Source organism: Dendrobates tinctorius, unplaced genomic scaffold (genome assembly GCF_039654945.1).
Source record: "Dendrobates tinctorius isolate UK_male_01 unplaced genomic scaffold, ASM3965494v1 ptg000007l, whole genome shotgun sequence".
In the NCBI taxonomy this organism is placed as follows: Eukaryota; Metazoa; Chordata; class Amphibia; order Anura; family Dendrobatidae; genus Dendrobates; species Dendrobates tinctorius.
The window spans coordinates 3,262,117-3,283,293 of NW_027361675.1; the positions used below are offsets into that span (position 1 = coordinate 3,262,117).

The window sequence follows — 21,177 nt, forward strand, 5'->3', positions numbered from 1 at the left end:
CTCCGCCACTTAAAAAAAAAAAAGTCCCTAGTCTCACTTTATGCCATTGCTGTGTGGGAAATTCCGTCATTTCGGCTGTCAATCAACTTTGAACTTCCGATTCCGATGCCGACTTCCGATATTGAAAAAATATCGGAAGTCGGTATCGGAATTCCGATACAGCAAGTATCGGCCGATACCCGATACTTGCGGTATCGGAATGCTCAACACTAGTCTATACAGCAGGAGGCAGGCTCAGACGGTGTCAGGCACAGTATGGATTTGACGGCCCAGATTACACAGCGGAGGAGCAGGGAGAGGTAAAGATTGCAAATGCTGGGGCCCTGCCCAAGCAAGGGGGGCCCACTCGTGGGCGTCGGTACTGGCACTGGGCCCCTCATAGTACAGCGGTGTGTCTGACGGCGGGTGTGCACCACCACCGTCAGAGACACTTGATTGCACTATGAGGGACCCTGTGCCAGTGCCCGCGCCCAAGAGTCGGCCTACCCACCTGTCCAGGGCAATGGCACTCGCACGGTGTTGTGCGGTAGGTGGTGACCCCGGCCATGGGGGGGAGGCAGCACAGTTAGGGAGTTTTAGAAAGTGGCATATGTTGATGTTGGACATTCAGCTGATGCAAAAGGCGAAATAGGTGAAGTACCAGGAAGAGGTGGACCAAAGCAAGCCATTTTTCTGTCACCCTATGTGTCATCAGGGGAAGGTGGGACAAAATCCTTGGAAACCCATGCGTGGTTCATTTTAATGAAGGTTAGATCATCCACATTTTGGGTTGACAGACGGGTCCTTTTTTCTGTCAGGATTGATCCAGCTGCACTGAAGACTCTTTCCGATAGCACACTTGCAGCTGGGCAAGCGAGCTCCTGTAAGGCATATTGGGCCAATTCAGGCCAGGTGTCCAGTTTAGCAGCCCAATAGTCAAAGGGGAATGACCTGTGTGGGAGAACATCGATATGGGAGGAAAAGTAGTTTGTAACTATAGTTGACAACTGCTGTCTCCTGTCACTTTCCATCGATGCAGTATTACCAGTTGTGTGAGCGGTATTTGAAAAATCAGTCCACAACATTGTCATGAAACCCCTGTCTCCAATGCCACTTCTGCTGTGTGCACCACGAACACCTCTGCCAAGCTGCCCCCGGCCCGTACGGCTCGTGTGAGAACCATCACCGCTGCTGTGTGCTGGGAATGCCTCAAGCAACCGATTTACCAGAGTTGCTTGTTTATTAGCCAATATTAGGTCAAGGTTCTCCTGTGGCATGATGTTTTGTAATTTGCCTTTATAGCGTGGATCCAGGATGCTGGCCAACCAGTAGTCATCATCGTTCATCATTTTGGCAATGCGGGGGTCCCTTTTTAGGATCCGCAAGGCATAATCTGACATGTGGGCCAATGTTCCCGGTGTCAATGATGCACTGCGAGTGCTGGGTGGAGGAGCACTTTCTGGCAAATCCACATCCCTCCAGTCACGCACAAACCCTGTACCAGACCTTGCCACGCCAACATTTTCTCTTGCCCCATGAGATGCATCCTCCTCCCCTAAGTAATCATCCCCATCATCATCCTCCTCCTCCTCTTCTTCCTCCACCTCGTCCAGGAGAGGTCCCTGAGCAGACAATGGCTGAATGTCATCAAGGATTCCCTCCTCCTCTTCCTCCTCATCAACATTGGCTGCAGACGCCTGCTCCTTAAGGTGCGTCAAAGTTTGCATGAGCAGACGCATAAGTGGGATGCTCATGCTTAGGATGGCGTCGTCTGCGCTTAGCAGCCGTGTGCATTCCTCAAAACACTGAAGGACTTTACAAAGGTCTTTCAGCTTCGACCACTGCACACCTGTCAACTCCATGTCTGCTCTCAAAGTGCCTGGCCGTGTATCCTCCCACAAATGCATTATGGCCTGCCTCTGCTCGCACAGCCGCTCCACCATGTGCAGGGTGGAGTTCCACCTTGTTGCAATGTCGATAATGAGGCGGTGGTTGGGAAGGTGGAGCAATCGCTGCAGCTTCTGCATACGAACGGAGTGTACAGGCGACCGCGGATGTGCGCGCATAGTCTTCGCACCTTCTGGAGCAGGGCTGTTAACTCCGGATAATTTTTGAGGAAGCACTGCACCACCAGGTTCAAGGTGTGAGCCAAGCAAGGTATGTGGCTGAGTTTTGAAAGGGCTATGGCTGCCACAAAATTACGGCCGTTATCACTAACTACCTTGCCTGCCTTAAGATGTACACTGCCCAGCCATGACTCAGTTTGTCGCTTCAAGTACTCGGCCAGCACCTCGGCGTTGTGTCTGTCGCCCAAACACATCATCTGCAACACAGCCTGCTGACGCTTTCCACTAGCTGCTCGATAGGGGGACACATCGTGTGCAACAGTGGCAGCTGCAGATGGAGTGCTCGTACGACTGCGCTCTGTGGACGAGCTTTCGCTTCTGGAGGAGGAGGAGGAGGAGGAGGGTCGAACGCCTACAGCCAACTGTTTCCTATACCGTGGGCTAGGCAGCACTGTCCCACCACCGCTGTCCCCTGTGGACCCTGCATCCACCACATTAACCCAGTGCGCAGTGATGGACACGTAACGGCCCTGGCCATGCCGACTGGACCATGCATCAGTTGTGAGGTGCACCTTTCCGCTCACTGACTGCTTGAGTGCATGGACAATGCGGTCTTTCACATGATGGTGGAGGGCTGGGATGTCTTTGCGAGAGAAGAAGTGGCGACTGGGTAGATCATAGCGTGGTACTGCATAGGCCATGAGTTCGCGGAAAGCTGTGCTTTCCACCAACCGAAAGGGCATCATCTCAAACGAGATTAGTTTGGCAATGTGGGCGTTCAAACCCAGTGTACGCGGATGAGAGACTGAGTACTTTCTTGACCTACTCATAGTGTCTGGGAGGGTGAGCTGGACTTGAGAGCTGCATATGGTGGAAGTAGCAGTGGACAGGGCGGACTGAGAGAGGGTTGATGATGGTGATGGAGTTGGTGTTCTTTCTGATGGCCTAGAATCAGTCTTTCGTTGATATAACAGTGGGATTCCCTGACTGCTGTGGTCTTGCAACGACACCTCAACATTTGCTGCTGTGCTAACCGGTGGGCTTACAGTGGGGGAAACAATGTAGCGTTGCTGACTACCTTCGTTGTGATCAGTTGCACATGTGGCACTTGAGGTTTGGTGTTGTGTCCACGCTTGCAAGTGCATGCTGGTTAAATGTCTAAGCATGCAACTGGTATTCAAATTTTTCAGATTTTTCCCTCGGCTAAAGGTCTTTGCGCACTTCCTACAGATAACCTTGGCCTGATCATGAGGATTTTGGTCAAAAAAGTGCCACACTGCACTCTTCCTACTTTGGCAGACATTTTGCGGCCTAGCACGCTGTGATCTTTTGACCCTCTGGACAAGCTGTCCAGCAACTCTTTTGATGTTTGGAACCTGTCTTTGGAGTGCTCCGGGCCTGCCAGATAACAGCTGTTGCGATGTCGATGTCTGCTGTGGATGCTCCTCATCTGAGCTATTGGAAGCAGCACCCTCTTCCCCCAATGGATGCCAATCTGGGTCAACAACTGGGTCATCCATCACCTCCTCTTCTATGTCATGTGCACCTTCCTCTGTGTCACCGTGTATGGTGGTATAGTGTTCCGGAAGGGGCACCTGAGTCTCATCAGGGTCAGAATCTGGCTCTGTACACTGCGAGGACAATGTAGTGCTCTGAGTGAATGTACCAGCAGAATCATCCATCAGCGGCTGTGCATCAGTGCACTCCATATCAGATTCATCTTGGCCTGGGTAATTCACCATTTCACTTGATAATCCAGGCATGATATGTGAAAACAGCTCCATGGAGTAATCAGTAGTATGGCCTGCGTCATCCTTCAATCTTGGTTGGGGTGAAGGACACAAGAAAAGGTGTGGTTCATGAACATGAACCTCCAATGACGACTCAGTGCTTTTACTTTTTACAACTGAAGAAGAGGAGGCGATAGAGCTGGAGGCTGAGTCAGCAATGTAAGACAAAACTTTTTCCTGATGCTCTGGCTTTAAAAGCGGTTTGCCAACTCCTAGAAAACTAAGCGTTCGAGGCCTTATGTACCCAGACGATGACGCAGGGTCAGCACCTCCTGCATTCGGTCCTATTTTGCTCTTGCCACTACCATCAGATCCACCACCAACACCATCATTACCAGCTGCCAACCCCCGCCCAATTCCATGGCCTTTTCCACCAGCCTTCCTCATTTTTGGTAGAAATGTAGACAAAATCCAACAAACTATATAGTAATGTAAAACAAGGTACAAGGTGTTTATAGGACAGGGGAGATTTTGAATTTCTGCAGACACTTGTGGACACTGGACACTTTTGGATTGTGTGAGGCCCACTGATATCTGAGCGCTATGTGACAGGCTTGATGGCACAGCTGTGACAAAAGTGACTAGAGGATAAGGGAGATTTTGAATCTCTGCACACACTTTTGGACACTGGACACTTTTGGATTGTGTGAGGCCCACTGATATCTGAGCGCTATGTGACAGGCTTGATGGCACAGCTGTGACAAAAGTGACTAGAGGATAAGGGAGATTTTGAATCTCTGCACACACTTTTGGACACTGGACACTTTTGGATTGTGTGAGGCCCACTGATATCTGAGCGCTATGTGACAGGCTCGATGGCACAGCTGTGACCAAAGTGACTAGAGGATAAGGGAGATTTTGAATCTCTGCACACACTTGTGGACACTGGACACTTTTGGATTGTGTGAGGCCCACTGATATCTGAGCGCTATGTGACAGGCTCGATGGCACAGCTGTGACAAAAGTGACTAGAGGATAAGGGAGATTTTGAATCTCTGCACACACTTTTGGACACTGGACACTTTTGGATTGTGTGAGGCCCACTGATATCTGAGCGCTATGTGACAGGCTCGATGGCACAGCTGTGACAAAAGTGACTAGAGGATAAGGGAGATTTTGAATTTCTGCACACACTTGTGGACACTGGACACTTTTGGATTGTGTGAGGCCCACTGATATCTGAGCGCTATGTGACAGGCTCGATGGCACAGCTGTGACAAAAGTGACTAGAGGATAAGGGAGATTTTGAATCTCTGCACACACTTTTGGACACTGGACACTTTTGGATTGTGTGAGGCCCACTGATATCTGAGCGCTATGTGACAGGCTCGATGGCACAGCTGTGACAAAAGTGACTAGAGGATAAGGGAGATTTTGAATCTCTGCACACACTTTTGGACACTGGACACTTTTGGATTGTGTGAGGCCCACTGATATCTGAGCGCTATGTGACAGGCTCGATGGCACAGCTGTGACAAAAGTGACTAGAGGATAAGGGAGATTTTGAATCTCTGCACACACTTTTGGACACTGGACACTTTTGGATTGTGTGAGGCCCACTGATATCTGAGCGCTATGTGACAGGCTCGATGGCACAGCTGTGACAAAAGTGACTAGAGGATAAGGGAGATTTTGAATTTCTGCACACACTTGTGGACAGTGGACACTTTTGGATTGTGTGAGGCCCAATGAATATCTGAGCGCTATGTGACAGGCTCGATGGCACAGCTGTGACAAAAGTGACTAGAGGATAAGGGAGATTTTGAATCTCTGCACACACTTTTGGACACTGGACACTTTTGGATTGTGTGAGGCCCAATGAATATCTGAGCGCTATGTGACAGGCTCGATGGCACAGCTGTGACAAAAGTGACTAGAGGATAAGGGAGATTTTGAATCTCTGCACACACTTTTGGACACTGGACACTTTTGGATTGTGTGAGGCCCACTGATATCTGAGCGCTATGTGACAGGCTCGATGGCACAGCTGTGACAAAAGTGACTAGAGGATAAGGGAGATTTTGAATCTCTGCACACACTTTTGGACACTGGACACTTTTGGATTGTGTGAGGCCCACTGATATCTGAGCGCTATGTGACAGGCTCGATGGCACAGCTGTGACAAAAGTGACTAGAGGATAAGGGAGATTTTGAATCTCTGCACACACTTTTGGACACTGGACACTTTTGCATTGTGTGAGGCCCACTGATATCTGAGCGCTATGTGACAGGCTCGATGGCACAGCTGTGACAAAAGTGACTAGAGGATAAGGGAGATTTTGAATCTCTGCACACACTTTTGGACACTGGACACTTTTGGATTGTGTGAGGCCCACTGATATCTGAGCGCTATGTGACAGGCTCGATGGCACAGCTGTGACAAAAGTGACTAGAGGATAAGGGAGATTTTGAATCTCTGCACACACTTTTGGACACTGGACACTTTTGGATTGTGTGAGGCCCACTGATATCTGAGCGCTATGTGACAGGCTCGATGGCACAGCTGTGACAAAAGTGACTAGAGAATAAGGGAGATTTTGAATTTCTGCACACACTTGTGGACAGTGGACACTTTTGGATTGTGTGAGGCCCACTGATATCTGAGCGCTATGTGACAGGCTCGATGGCACAGCTGTGACAAAAGTGACTAGAGGATAAGGGAGATTTTGAATCTCTGCACACACTTTTGGACACTGGACACTTTTGGATTGTGTGAGGCCCAATGAATATCTGAGCGCTATGTGACAGGCTCGATGGCACAGCTGTGACCAAAGTGACTAGAGGATAAGGGAGATTTTGAATCTCTGCACACACTTTTGGTCACTGGACACTTTTGGATTGTGTGAGGCCCACTGATATCTGAGCGCTATGTGACAGGCTCGATGGCACAGCTGTGACAAAAGTGACTAGAGGATACGGGAGATTTTGAATCTCTGCACACACTTTTGGACACTGGACACTTTTGGATTGTGTGAGGCCCACTGATATCTGAGCGCTATGTGACAGGCTCGATGGCACAGCTGTGACAAAAGTGACTAGAGGATAAGGGAGATTGGATTGCTTTTAAAAAAGCAGTTTGCAGAGCAGTGGGTAAACAGCAATGCAGGAATGTCAGGAAGCCTTAGAAGGCAGCCCAACAACCAACACCACTGATACACCACTATATAGCCTCCCCTTGCACTGCACACACAGTGACTGGTGTGTTGTGCAGGCCAAATCGCTAGCAGCAGAAGCAGTTTTTTTGTCTTCTTCCCTGCAGAATCAGCAGCAACCTCTCCCTATACTAAGATCGGCAGAAGTAAGATGGCGGTCGGCGTGCACGCCCTTTTATACCCCCTGTGACGCCCACCAAAGCAAGCCAATCACTTGCATGCCCTTCTGAAAGATGGTGGTGACCCGTGCCTATGTCATCACGTTGCCCACAGTGTCCGTGGATCCTGATTGGCTGAAAAAGAGCGCAAAACAAACTTTTGAAACGCGACTTTGGCGCGTAAGTCGCCGACCTCGTGGCCGACCTCATCCTAGGGTCGGGTTTCGTTTCATGAAACCCGACTTTGCCAAAAAAAGGGGTTTTTTCGACCCGTTTCGCTCAACTCTAGTTCTCACTTTTTTTCCTCACCCAATGCATGGGAGATATGAGATGCAGTGTGCTCTCTGGCGAAGACCAAATTGCTGAGCTTTCTAGATGTTCTTGACTGTGGGTATGATATTGCAGTGGGTAGGCTTAACGCAAGTCATATTGGCATTTTTTTTTTTAGTTTGACTAGCTGTGGACTTTACGAGACCCCACTAACTTCTTAACTAAATGTTACTTCATATTAATAATAAATGGTGGTAAATATTTGCTTTGTTAAAATTTACGTGATGCTATGTAAGGGTCCGAGCACACTCTTCTACATATGATTACCGGGCTTCAGATTATTTACAATGCTTCAGTATAGATGAACTAATTTACGCTACTCTTTCCATCTAGGGACAGACAACATGAAAAAGTGCAGTGCATAGGAAAGTGTCCCACGGGGTGTCTTAAACATGCCAGCAAAATAGGAAAGGCTCTACACAGTTAATTAATAATACCCTCTCCAAACTGATGAAAAAGACTGTGACCTCCCTATATCTGGAGCAACCTAGCATTTCTTAATGTGTCATGCAAGACATCACACAGTTCCCCAGCCACTACAAGTTAAATATCTAATAGAAGCCCAGATATATGTGTCTGTCCCCTGGGGCCTTGTTATCACTGGCGATCTTTTCTCCACCTTATAAAAGCAAATGACTTCATTAACAAGTCCTGTCCAACACTTAATGGCAGGGAAGACATTAGCAAGATACATTAAAGGCAATTCTGTTGGTAGTGAGCGGCTCGGCACATGACGGATACAAGGTATCAAAGAGGCTTCACTAATTAGAGATCATTGGGAGCTGAAAAATAGAGGCAAATTATTGTAAAAACTGTTTCTGGAGTTTCTGAAATCAGAAAATACACAGTAGGGATATTTTATTTTCTTCCCAATTGAAGTGCATTTTTAACCTTAATCCTATACGCCAGCCGAAACAATCAATGCTCCCGCTCTATAACACAGAAGTATGGCATTAAGTGCCCTCTGCGTGTAGTATTCACATATCTTCCTTTCCAATCACTTGTAAACTGCATTGATGTTGACATTCTGGGGAGTTCTAGATAAGGATTTGGTCACATCAGAAATAAGAGACATGGGTGAGGACAATGGTATGAACTGGACAGTGTTTCCTCTCATTTACTTTCTGCAAAGTAATAGGAAAATCCTGGAGAAAATACTGGACAGTAAAATAAAAAAACAAGTCTGTAAGCTACTTATTTTAAGGATACTTGTTGTTTCCGGCAACTTTATAGGATAAGCTGCCACGTATGCCCATGAGGAAGAAAACCATTTCTGGCCATTATATAACTTGTATTCTGCATTTTTGTTTTTAGCAATTTTCTCTTCTACGGTCTCTATTTTTACTTCAGTTCTCTCCAAATTAATGGGTGGAAAATAGCTGCTATGAAATCTCCACTACACAGTGCACACTAAAATATGAATTCCCGCTCTTCTTTCTCTGTAGTACACATACAGAAGAAGCAGTTTGGATGATATTATACAGCAGTATTAAGCGGTGTAATTGTGAATCCAGAACTGAAATAAAATCTTCCTGATCTCTCTCTGTGCTGAGTGTCAGTCACTCTTATTCCTCCATCCTCTCCCTTTCCATCTGAAATTCAATATCTGTAACCTGATACCTCACTGTGATAGGAGTCCATCTTGATTTCAGCAAGACAGATTGGAGCTGCTTTTTTGCAGAGTTGATCATGAGCTTGGGATGCAGGGGAGAGAGGAACAAGTGTCTCATAAGTGGAAAAAGAAGCAGGTTTTTCTGATAAGATATATTACAAAGTTTCTTAAATTAAAGTGTATGTCCGGTCTTACTCCAAGTTAGGACTTTTTCTAAGTATATATATATTCCTTGCTAGCTGGTGTTTTCTCTAGTAATCTGTAATGTGTAGTATTCGTCTAGTTCTGAAAAGTGTAGTATTGACACAATGCACTATACCTTAATCTGATGGAGAAATAAAACTTAAATCAACTAAATTTTTCATGAGGCTTGCTGACTGTTTCCAATGACTCAGCCCTATGTCAGATTTCCAAATTCCATTTGGCTTTCACCTGATCTGTGATACTTACATGTTAAAGGAGAGTGCAATCACATAGTCAGAAGACACGGTCAGCTTCCAGTCGCATTCTTTTAAAGGCGGGTAAGGTTCAGGGTATTGAGGAGACAGGATCACCCCTGTTGGTCCAGTTAAATTACCACCACATGGAGCTAAAAAGAGAAAAGCATTATTTCACCCGTAGTTTGACGTAAATTGAAAAATCTGTATACACAGAAATATTAGACTTCCAAAGGGTGATGTACACAAGGATAAATGTGGATGGGTAGAATATTATACGAGCATAAATGACCTTCACACATAGCATTATAGTAATTATTAGTTATCATTTTGGTTGACATTGGAATTTTCATATTAAAACCCATTTCACAAATGAAGTGAAAGAATCTAAAGGTTGATAAAGAATCTTTGCTGCAATTAGTTTATCAGCTGAAGTGGAGAGAGATCTTGCCTGTGTTTAATGCAGTAACAGAAGCATTTCATGTCAAGTGGACGGAAAAATCAATGTGGTGGGTCTGATCTACCAGAGTCAATCAGCGTGTTGAACATTCGAGCTATCGATTTCAGAATATTTGCTTACAATGTTATAATAGAAATAACACTGAGCCAATAACAGGCAAGATTCACTGCTCTCTTCATCAGATCCTCAGCTTTAAGAGGACAACATGTAACGCATCTTCATTCTCATCACATCTACCTAATGAAGCATTTTAATAGCTTAGATATACAGAGCTGCTTTTTTTTGCTTCTCCCAGACATAGAAAACAAAGAAAATATAAAAAGGATTATGCAACCAAATATCTAGGCACTACAACTGGCCAAAGAAAAGAAACACAAAACCTCATAAGGACCGGCAATGTGTTCCTGAAGAAGATTGCTTAACGCCTTCACACAACGGCCATTTTCTGTTTTCGATTTTTCCTCCCTTCTTCAAAGAGCCATTATATTTTTGCCAATATATCCATATGAGGGTTTGATTTTTGCAGGATGAGTTTTACTTTGGAATGACACCATTGATTTTACCATATAGTGTACTGGAAAACGGGAAAAAAAATTCCAAGTACGATTAAATTGTCAAAAAAATTGCAATTTCACAATAGTTCTTTGGATATTTTATTTCATTATATGGTAAAACCTACCTGGCAATATGATTCTCCAGATCAGTACGAGTACGCAGATACCAAACATGTATGGTCTATTTTTTATTTAAGTGGTGAAAAATAATTTTGAAACTTGTACGAAAGAAAGTTTTTGAGTTTCTTGCCAGTTTCCGTGACCCGTAAGCTTTCATTTTTTTGGGATCTGGGGCTGTGTGATGACTTATTTTTTGCACCTACTGAATGCATTTTGAGGTAGACATGATGATTTGATTGCCTCTTATTGCATTTTATTGCAATGTTGTGGTGGCCAAAAACCGTAATTCTGGAGTTTTGATTTTTTTTTCTCTTTACACTGTTTACTGCTCAGATTAATATATTTTATATTTTGATAGATTGGACATTTCTGAAAGCAGCGATACCAAAAATGTGTATTTTTTATTGTTTTATTTTCAATGGGGCAAAATGTGCATGATTTGAACATATGTGTTTTTTTATTTTTTTCATATTTTTAAAAACTTTTCACACCTTTTCATTTTTTTCAGTTTTTACTGAATTTAATAGTCTCCTTAGGAGACTTGAAGCTGCGTCAGTCCAATTACATGTGCTATACATAGCAAGGCTTCAGCTTCAGCACTATGTGCAGCAAAAATCACGATCTTCTGATACGAGTCCTCGTTCACAGGAGTATCGGAATGATTTGCACGGGAGTTTTCTGCAGACCCCTGACTGTCATAGCAACCCATCAGCGCCCCTTGATCACATGACAGGGGCCCAGATGGGTGGCTGCAATGACACGCTTCTGGACGGCAAATGTTTTATCCAGCTGTCAGACATTGACAGTGGGATTCAACTGGTTAATAGGTGTGGGTGGAGCACCGATCCACCTGTGACTGCTAAAGACACATGACAGCTGATTAAATCACCTGTCATGTGCGGGGAAAGATGCAGGCTCAACGTCAGAGCCCGCATCAAAGTCAGGGACACGACATATTATTTACGTTTACGTCATATGTCGTAAAGGGATTAGTATGATTTTGTGGTGTCATGCGAACAAATTGTTGAAATTGTGTGAAGTATTCTTCACCATTATATGACTAGTATTCTTTTTTTCCAGTTTTGTGCTCTGCACCCTCTATGTCTATTTTTCAGTCTTCCCTCAACTAGTGGGTGGAGAGTAGATGCTATGATGTCCCCCATAAACAGCACACAGAAAGAGTTATATTCATGCTTCTTTCTTTGCTTAGCACATGTTCAGAAGTAACAGCAGAAGCATAGCAGACATTATTCAGCAGTATTGAGCTGTGTGGCTGTGATTCCAGCTGTGGGATTAGCACCGTCACTCCCTAACTACATCTAGATCTGCCTGTCTTGACTGCCTTTGCTTGTTTTCTCACTCTTTTTGCCCTGACACATTAATAGTCTAGCAGTTCATTTTGTTTTGCCCAAGACAGATTTCAGCAGTTTTTTCAGAGTGGCATTAATGATAAAGGGGAGGGGAACAAGTTGCTTATAATTAGAGAAAGAAGTAGATTTCAGTGATAAGATATATGACAAAGTTTCTTATACTTTCTTGTATTAATATGTGCCACTGTTAATCTACACGTTCTCCTTTTCTGTTACTGGGTAAAGAACACCTCCTATAGCCATGCCACTAAAAATGCCATAAAAAAAGCAATAAGCACATATATGTGCTACGACTTCATTCCCTTTTTGGGGGACAGATGCAGATAGCATTGTCTCATAGACACTGAATAGAATTGTAGTGTACACGAACAACTCTTGTTTCATTCTAACAGGGTACATGAGACTCTCATAGATTATAGGAGTATTACCGGTCGGACCCCCTGAAGTCATGCATTTATCATCTATCCTGTGGATGGATAAAAAATATTTTTCATGGGATAATTCCATAAGCAAATTGTTTGCTTGATATAGTGCACATATCTAACTTTTACTTCCTACAAATCTCTATCCAACTGTAAAAAGATGTGCAATGCTTCATAAGCTGGACTTAATATTGAGTTCCAATGTTGTACTTCCCATCAGTTGTTTCTGGACAGTTTTTTTTATGCCTAAACCAGACACAACTGGTGACAAAGTTGTGCATAAGCGTAATGTAACATCAAAAAACCAATGACTGCAGCACGTGTCAATTACTCACTTTCTGCCAGTGTTCTTGTTTACCATGGATTTATATCAAAGAAGAAGAATTTATCTACATTTGGGGAGTGCCCGCCATTTTTTCCATTCTTACCTACTATAAAGACTCTTTACATATTGGGATAGAGCACCGTCTTGCAGTAAAATGTATTGATATTTTTGGTGATAAATAAAAAAATAAAGATTGTGATTAATTCACACACCTGGAATTCGAAGTTTTGCCAAGTTACTTTATAGATATTTTTGTAATTTTTGCTGTTCATCAGTATTTTGCCCCTATACTGAATTTGCTTTTTATCATGGGTCCCATGTGTATCCTGTAGAGCATTAGTATTGTAACCACATATTGGTAAGTACGGCCAGTTCTGGTAACAGTTTGGATCTGATGTTTCACTACCAAAATGGAGTTATTAAAAAAATGAATAGCCCATAAATGTGGGACTCGAGTGTAACTCACCGATGCAGATGGGAGGGTTTGGATTCCAATAGAACCGATCTGCAATCTGAACACAGCTGATCTTGGCTTCACCTTCTAAAAGGTAACCTGGGTCACATTGGAATACAATAGAGTCACCGGCATCACGACTGTCTCCGCTTCGGCTTCCATTTTGAGGTATTCCGGGATCATTACAGGAAGTGGCTGTAGTAACTGGAACAGACAAGCAGATCTTAGAGCTTCTGGCAAATGAATATTTTTAGATATTATTATGAAAGGTTATCAGTATTAATCATATTATGCCTCTTTACAATTTTTTCCCTAGATCGGTGTCTTCTAAAGACATTCAAAAATCTAAGCAAAAGACATGCATATAGGGAAGATATATGTATTCAGCTTGTATAGACTAGTAATACCAGGCTTTGAATGGATTAGGCACAAAAAATGATCAACTTTGCTATTATTCTTCACGCATCGCAAACCACACGGCTCAATACATATTAATGGGATATATACCACCTGGAAAAAATAAATGACTGCAATAATAACATAGGGATTAGTCATTAAATATTATACAATGTTCCCTGCTGCAAAATACATCAACCCACTAAGAGTTATCTTGGTTATCATGGCTAACAGAGCAGCATCAATGACCCAATGTGGCAGCTCAGAGTACATTCTGTAAGCAGATAATACATTTCACCTCTATTTGCAGTGGCTTCTAACGTGGGCATAGATTCAATTTATTGGAGACAATACTGAACCATAATGTCTACAATGAGATGAGCGAGGGATGGGGGACAATCATCTCCAACTTTCAGCACGCTATCATTTCTACATTAAAAGGTGCAGTTCAGCAGGGAGGGGAGCCTGTCAGAGGCTAAACGCCTGATTAGCTTTCTAATCTAATCTGATATTAGAGAAACATTATTTTCTCGCTGTTTCAAGAGGCCTGGGCTTTTTTACAGTCTTCAGGGAGAAGGAGACACTTGATGGCAATAAGTTCATGAATATAATTTGTGTGGAAGGCAAACCTTGTGCATGCTAACATCTGTGGAAGGTCGGCCATTGTAAACAAGGGAATCTATACATACCGTACATACAGTTGAATCCAGAAGTTTACATACACTATATAAAAAGACAAATATGCCTACTTTTCTCAATATCTGACATGAAATCAGATTACACCTTTCCTGTTTTAGATCAACTAGGATTACCATAATTATTAATATTTGCTAAATGCCAGAATAATGAGAGAGAGAATGTTTTAAGGCATAGTTATTACTTACTGCAAAAGTCAAAAGTTTCCATACATTTCATTAGTGTTTGGTACCATTGCCCTTAAACTGAATGACTTGGGTCAAACGTTTGGGATATCCTTCCACAAGCTTCTCACAATAGTTCATCAGAATTTGGGCCCATTCCTCCTGACAAAGCTGGTGTAACTGATTGAGGTTTGTAGGTTGCCTTGCTCACACCTGCCTTTTCAGCTTTGCTCATAAATTTTCATTTGAATTGAGATCAGGGCTTTGTACTTTGCTATCCTTCATCCACTTTGTTACCATTTTGGCAGTATGATTCAGGTCAGTGTCCATTTGGAAGACCCATTTTCACCCAAGCTTTAACTTCCTGGCTGATGTCTTGAGACGTTTCTTCAGTATTGCCATTTAATCTTCTTTTTTCATGATGCCATCTATTTTGCAAAGTGCACTAGTCCCTCCTGCAGCAAAACAAACCTGACAACATGATGCTGTTACCTCCATGTTTCACAGTTGGGATGGTGTTCTTAGGCTTCCAAGCTTCTCCCTTTTTCCTCCAAAGGTAACAATGGTCATTATGCCCAAAAAGTTCAATTCTAGTTTCAGCAGACCACAGGACGCCTCCAAAAATTAATGTCTTTGTACCTGTGTGCATTTTCAAACATTAACTTTGTTTTTTTATGTTTCTTTTGGAGTAATGGCTTGTTCCTGACAGAGTTGCCTTTCAGCCCATGCTGATCACTGTGGATATTGACACAATCTTATCAGCTTCCGCCATTATATTCACAAGGTCTTTTGCTTTTGTCTTTGGGTTGATATGCACATGTCACATCTCTGGAACACAGAACCCATCTCCTTCCTGAGTGGTATGATGGCTGGACATTCCCTTCTTCTCCGCATGGGTCGTTTTGACGGTGCGGCGACTGCACCAATATGCAACACGCTGCGTTTGGCGCAGGTTGCCACACCGTCAAAGCGACCCATGCGGCGGCATCCGCATACTGCGGCATGGCTTGTGTACCGAATGCTAAAGATAGGGTATGCAGGCCGCAGGCAGCCGCATGCCGATGGAGGAGGAGCTGACCGTAGGAGGTGCGAGTGTGGGCGGAGCTTCACGGAGGACATCTGCATCCCTCCGCAGCTCCAGGGTACGCAAATGTGAAACTAGCCTAATATTGTTCTGTATATTATAGCCATATATATCACTATTGGATATAATAAAACCTCCTATGCATTTTGATATGGGAGAATGAATCATAATTTCATTTTTTGTAAAAGATTGTTGGAATGTTGCTATCTAAGCTATCTCAGCAGTAAATACATGAATAATTAGTTGTTTTTTTAACCAAGTAACAGTGATAATTTCATGGCACGTTTTTGTTAACAGTTCTAAATCTTACCTGAGAAATGGATAGAAAATCCTTGTTTGCTAGTGAAGAAGTCAGTATTGAACTGCAAAGTTACAGAATTGAAAGTGCTGTGTATGTCTGGAGGCAATATGGAACCGCTCAGGTCTTTCATGAGAATACCACTCTCCATAGAGCCATCCCATATCTTCAGAACATCATGAACGTCTTCAGTGTGGAAAACAGTGAAGTGTAATCTATGATTGAAACATAAAAGGTTATATTGGTATAAGGGAGGTGAGCTGTCAATACATAGGGGCATGAAAAAAAGCTCTAAGCATCAAGCTTATCAGAACTGCTACATATAGTACATAAAACTATACAAACTACTGTTACATGCTGTTGTAACAAAAAAAAGATTGAAGAAAGTGGAATTTTGGTTTACCGGTCTTCTTGACAATGTGCACAACTACAGACATACAGGTGCTTCCTGCAAAATGAGAGTATCATCAAAAAGTTAATTTATTTCAGTTTTTCAATACAAAAAGTGAAACTCATATATTATATAGAGTCATTACAAACAGAGTGAGCTATTTCAAGTGTTTATTTCTGTTAATGTCGATAATTATGGCTTACAGCCAATGAAAACCCAAAAGTCATTATCTCAGTAAATTAGAATAATTAACAAAAAACACCTGCAAAGGCTTCCTAAGCACTTAAGGTACTGTCACACTTAGCGATGTACCAGCGATCCCGACCAGCGATATGACGCGGTCAGGATCGCTGGTACATCGCTAAGTGGTCGCTAGTGAGCTGCCACACAGGCAGATCTCACCAGCGACATCGCAGGGGACGGGGGTCGCTACTTACCTGTCACACCAGGCGATCCTGCGTCCTCCCGCCCGGCTCCACGCGTCGCTCATCCTCACAGCAGGAAGCGCCACAGGAAGCTGACGACGAGAAACAGTCCTGAACGTTCTCGCGAGATCAGCGATAACCAGCGGGGGAGCCAGTCGGAGGTAAGTATCAGACACAGAGATATCGCTAGCAATATCGCTATAACGTCACAAGTTATAGCGATATTGCTAGCGATATCTCTTAGTGTGACATGCCCTTTAGTCTGCTTAGTCTGCTTCAGTAGGCTCCACAATCTTGGGGAAGACTGCTGACTTGACAGATGTCCAGAAGGAAGTCATTGACACACTCCACAAGGAGGGTGAGCCACAAAAGGTCATTGCTAAAGAAGATAGCTGTTCACAGAGTGCTGTATCCAAGCCAAGCATAATAATGGAAAGTTGAGTGGAAGGAAAAAGTGTGGTAGAAAAAGGTGCACAAGTAACCTGGATAAGCGGTGCCTCGAAAGGATTGTTAAAAAAAGGCCATTCAAAAATTTTGGGGAGATTCGCAAGGAGTGGACTGCTGCTGGAGTCATTGCTTCAAGAGCCACCACACACAGATGTATCCAGGACATTGGCAACAAGTGTCGCATTCCTTGTGTCAAGCCACTCATGACTAATAGACAATGCCAGAAGCATCTTACCTGGGCCAAGGAGAAAAAGGACTGGACTGTTGCTCAGAGGTCCAAGATGTTGTTTTCAGATTAAACTAAATTTTGCATTTCATTTGGGAATCAAGATCCAAAAGTCTGGAAAAAGAGTGGAGAGACAGACAATCCAAGCTGCTTGAGGTCTAGTGTGAAGTTTCCACAATCAGTGATAGTTTGGGTAGCCATGTCATCTGCTGGTGTAGGTACACTGCGTTTTATCAAGACCAAAGTCAGCACCGCCATCCTGCCAAGAAATTTTAGAGCATTTCATGCTTCCCTCTGCCTACAAGCTTCTTGGAGATGGAAATTTCATTCTCCAGCAGGACTTGGCACCTGTCCACACTGCCAAAGTACCAATACCTGGTTTAAAAACAACTGTATCACTCTGCTTGATTTCTACAGGAAACTCGCCTGACCTTAACCCCATAGAGAATCTATGGGGTGTTGTCAAGAGAAAGATGAGAGACACCAGACCCAATAAATCAGATGAGCTGAAGGCTGCTATCAAAGCAACCTGGGCTTCCATAACACCACAGCAGTGCCAGAGGCTGATAGCCTCTATGCCACGCAGCATTGATGCAAAAGGAGCCCCGACCAAGTATTGAGTGCATTTACTGAACATGCATTTCAGTAGGCCAACATTTCAGATTTTAAATCCATTTTTAAAGCTGGTGTTATAAAGTATTCTAATTTACTGAGATAATGACTTTTGGGTTTTCAATGGCTGTAATCCATAATCATCAACATTAACAGAAATAAACACTTGAAATAGATCACTCTGTTTGTAATGACTTTATATAATATATGAGTTTCATTTTTTGTATTGAAGAACTGAAATAAATTAACTTTTTGATGATATTCTAAGTTAATGAAAAGCACCTGTTCCATTCTTTACTCTTGAGGACAACAACGAAAAGAAAATAAATCACTTTCACTTCTCAAAGTTAAAGCTTAGGAACGGAAGGGCATGTAACATGGCGTGTGACGGTAACCGCGGGTGAGACACTCTGCTATGAGTGGCGGAACACACTAAATAAAAATGATAAATAAAGTGTGTTCGCTGCTCGGGGTCCACCGTGCGGTAGTTGTTAAAACCGCTGCTAGGTGGTGGCAGAGCAATCTGGCGGTAATGTGCACGGGGTTAGATGTCACCCAGGTGCACTAAGCAAACTCTGTTGAACTCATAGAGCTACTATAAACAAAAGAGAAAATATAATGTTGCTGAGCCTGTTAGAGGCACAGGGACCAGCGATGCACACTTGGTAGTTGGTCACAGGAGAAGCCCTAGATGGCGGCACTAACTCCGTCTAGACCTACCGTAATACTCGTGTGCCTAACGTTGCAATTGCAAGCGCACGTGAAAGCTGCTACCGCAGCGCGGCGTAGAGAATACCGCAGAGTAACACCGCAAATAGCGCAGGCGCGATGTTAGACGCTAGAAGGTGTGTCCGAGGAGCAATAGCGTGCTGGCGCTGGTACTGGCTAAACTCAATCCCTCACACATTCGTATTATCAAAGGAATGGGGTTTCAAATGAGTCATTCACCAGAACATGCATCCATCAACATACACACAGTAGCAAGTATGACTATACTAGCGCATGGCGGAACAGCCATGCGCACTTATTATAGCAAACGGGACCTTCCGGAAGTCTCCAGAACTCTGAGCTGACCCAATGGAATCAGGAGCAGGACCTGAGCACCTTACTCCTGAACTCCAATGGGAGATCGTCCCAGGAGCATGGTCAGAGGATGGAATGAAGGACTTAGCCTCCGGAGAGAGTTGCTGCAAAGCAATCTCCTCTGCAATCTCCTCTGCAGTAAACGAAGAGCAGGAGACTGCAGAATGTGAGGGTCTTAATTCCTGCATAGCTAGGGCAGAAATCAGACTCCTAACACACTCGTCTTCAGCGCACCTACACATTGCATGAAAGTGTGGTTCCTGGCTTGTGTTGCGAGGGCCTTATGCCCATGCAGGCCACATGTAACCAATGTTGTGGGCTTGTCAGGCCAATAATGGAGACCACAATTTAAAAATAAAGTCTTTACAAAACAGTAACTTGGTAAGGGTTATGTACAAGGGATAGCAGGTGTTCTGCTCTCTGAACATAAGGCAAATTTTGTTTGTATTATGTGTTGGCTTAGTTATAGCACCATCTAGTGGTGTCTGAATTTATAGCTGTCTTTAATAGCATTTACAGCCTGTGTCTTTAACAGAGTGTTGCACTATGGGATTAAAGCAATGGATTGTGGGAATGAAGCAATGTATTTTGGGATAAAGAAGATGCCCTTTTCTTCTGTGTATTTCATAAGGACACACATGTTTATTTGTCCTCCTGTAACTCTCCAACTTGAGTTTGTTATCCGGGTAAAGCATATCTGGTAAGATTAATGTCTTTTCTTGCAATGCAGTTTTGTTCAGATATGTTATTAACTGTATGGCAGCCAGTGCTCAGGAGATGTAATTAGACACCTGTGTGTTTCTATGTAAAATTTGCATCACACTGTATACTTCCTGCAATTGTGTTAGCTGTGTGATCATCTGCCCAATACTTACCCATGTCGTTTGTATTCTTTATAGTTTTACTGCATGTTCTTTACTCTTCACCAATAAACAAGTTAGACTACAGAGAACAGTCTGATTATTTTGGAAGATAGAAGGTGGTATATACTGTATGCTGGAGTGCACACCGTGTCAACGTGTATGAAGGCAGAACAGCGGGTACAAAGTTTTATGGATGTTTCTTTTACAGTACAAAGCATTTTTCCACAAACCATCCTTCCTCTGCAGTATACTCCAGGGCTTTTAAGGCACAGTGTTTCTTCCTAGTTCACCACAACCCAGCTTTAACGCTATAGTCCTGAACAGCACATTTCCTTCACTTGATAATCGGTTCCACGTCCTTTTCCTTCCACTACTGGCGCCCTGGAACTCCCACTGAGAACTCTTCACAAGTCCTCACTCTGTGAAGGCCTGTGACCTTTTACATTACAAGATCAAGGTCTGGTTGTTAGGTGTCCTGTCCTAGGATCAGTGCTTTTTTTGCGCCGGTATGCGCCGGTACGGCGTACTGGAAATCTGAAGGTGCTTCAGCGGGGGAGGGGGAGCGGCGGCAGGAGCCGGTGGCTGGTGTTGTGAGTTCATTTTCCCCTTCATTACTGAGGCCCGAGGAACTCCCTCTTCTGGTAAAGAAAGGTAGTGAGCCTGATTATCAAACACCTGAGGTTGATGATGATGACTGGCTGAGTGGAGTTACTGACTGGATATAAGGCTGCCGACGCCCTTCTGCCCTGCGGGTGATTTCTCTGTGGGATCCTTGGAGACCAGTCTGAATTCCTGCTCCTCTAAAGCTAAGTTTGCTGCTCGGCCTTTTGCTTTGGTGCTTTGACTTTGTTTTGCTTTGTTTTTCTGGATTTCTGCCATTCCCTGCTGGGGTGTGCTGAATTCATTTAGCTCTGTCTTCTGAAAATACCTGAGTGCTGATTTAGTTTTTGAAGCCTAGCTGCTTCAGGGCCTTTTTCATATCAGCTTGTTGGCTTATGTCTTTGATAGGGTTTTGGCAGATTGCAGACAGCAGCCTTCCTGTCCTTTCCTATCTAGGTAGTTTTGGGCCCCGTCTTTGCTCAGTCTATCTTTCTGTCTGTGTTAGTATTTTCATCTTGCTTCACCGTCATTATATGTTGGGGGCTGCCTATTGCTTTGGGGTCTGCTCTGGGGCAGTTTAGATTTCCCCTTTCTTTCTTTAGGCCTATGTAATTCTCCGGCTGTGATCAAGGGGTCTAGGGCATCATAGGAACCCCCCACGGC

The 21,177-nt window shown here is 43.8% G+C and overlaps 1 protein-coding gene across 1 annotated transcript in view; it reads right to left on the reverse strand.

The window, feature by feature from the left end:
- CSMD2 (CUB and Sushi multiple domains 2) overlaps window positions 1–21,177 on the reverse strand; it is a 1,542,159-nt gene that overhangs the window by 263,725 nt on the left and 1,257,257 nt on the right. The window contains exons 26-28 of the mRNA XM_073571899.1: window positions 15,880–16,082; window positions 13,242–13,433; window positions 9,538–9,676 (exon numbers count right to left, since the gene is read on the reverse strand). Coding sequence (XP_073428000.1) covers window positions 9,538–9,676; window positions 13,242–13,433; window positions 15,880–16,082 — 534 coding nt within the window. The remainder of the gene's footprint in view (window positions 1–9,537; window positions 9,677–13,241; window positions 13,434–15,879; window positions 16,083–21,177) is intronic.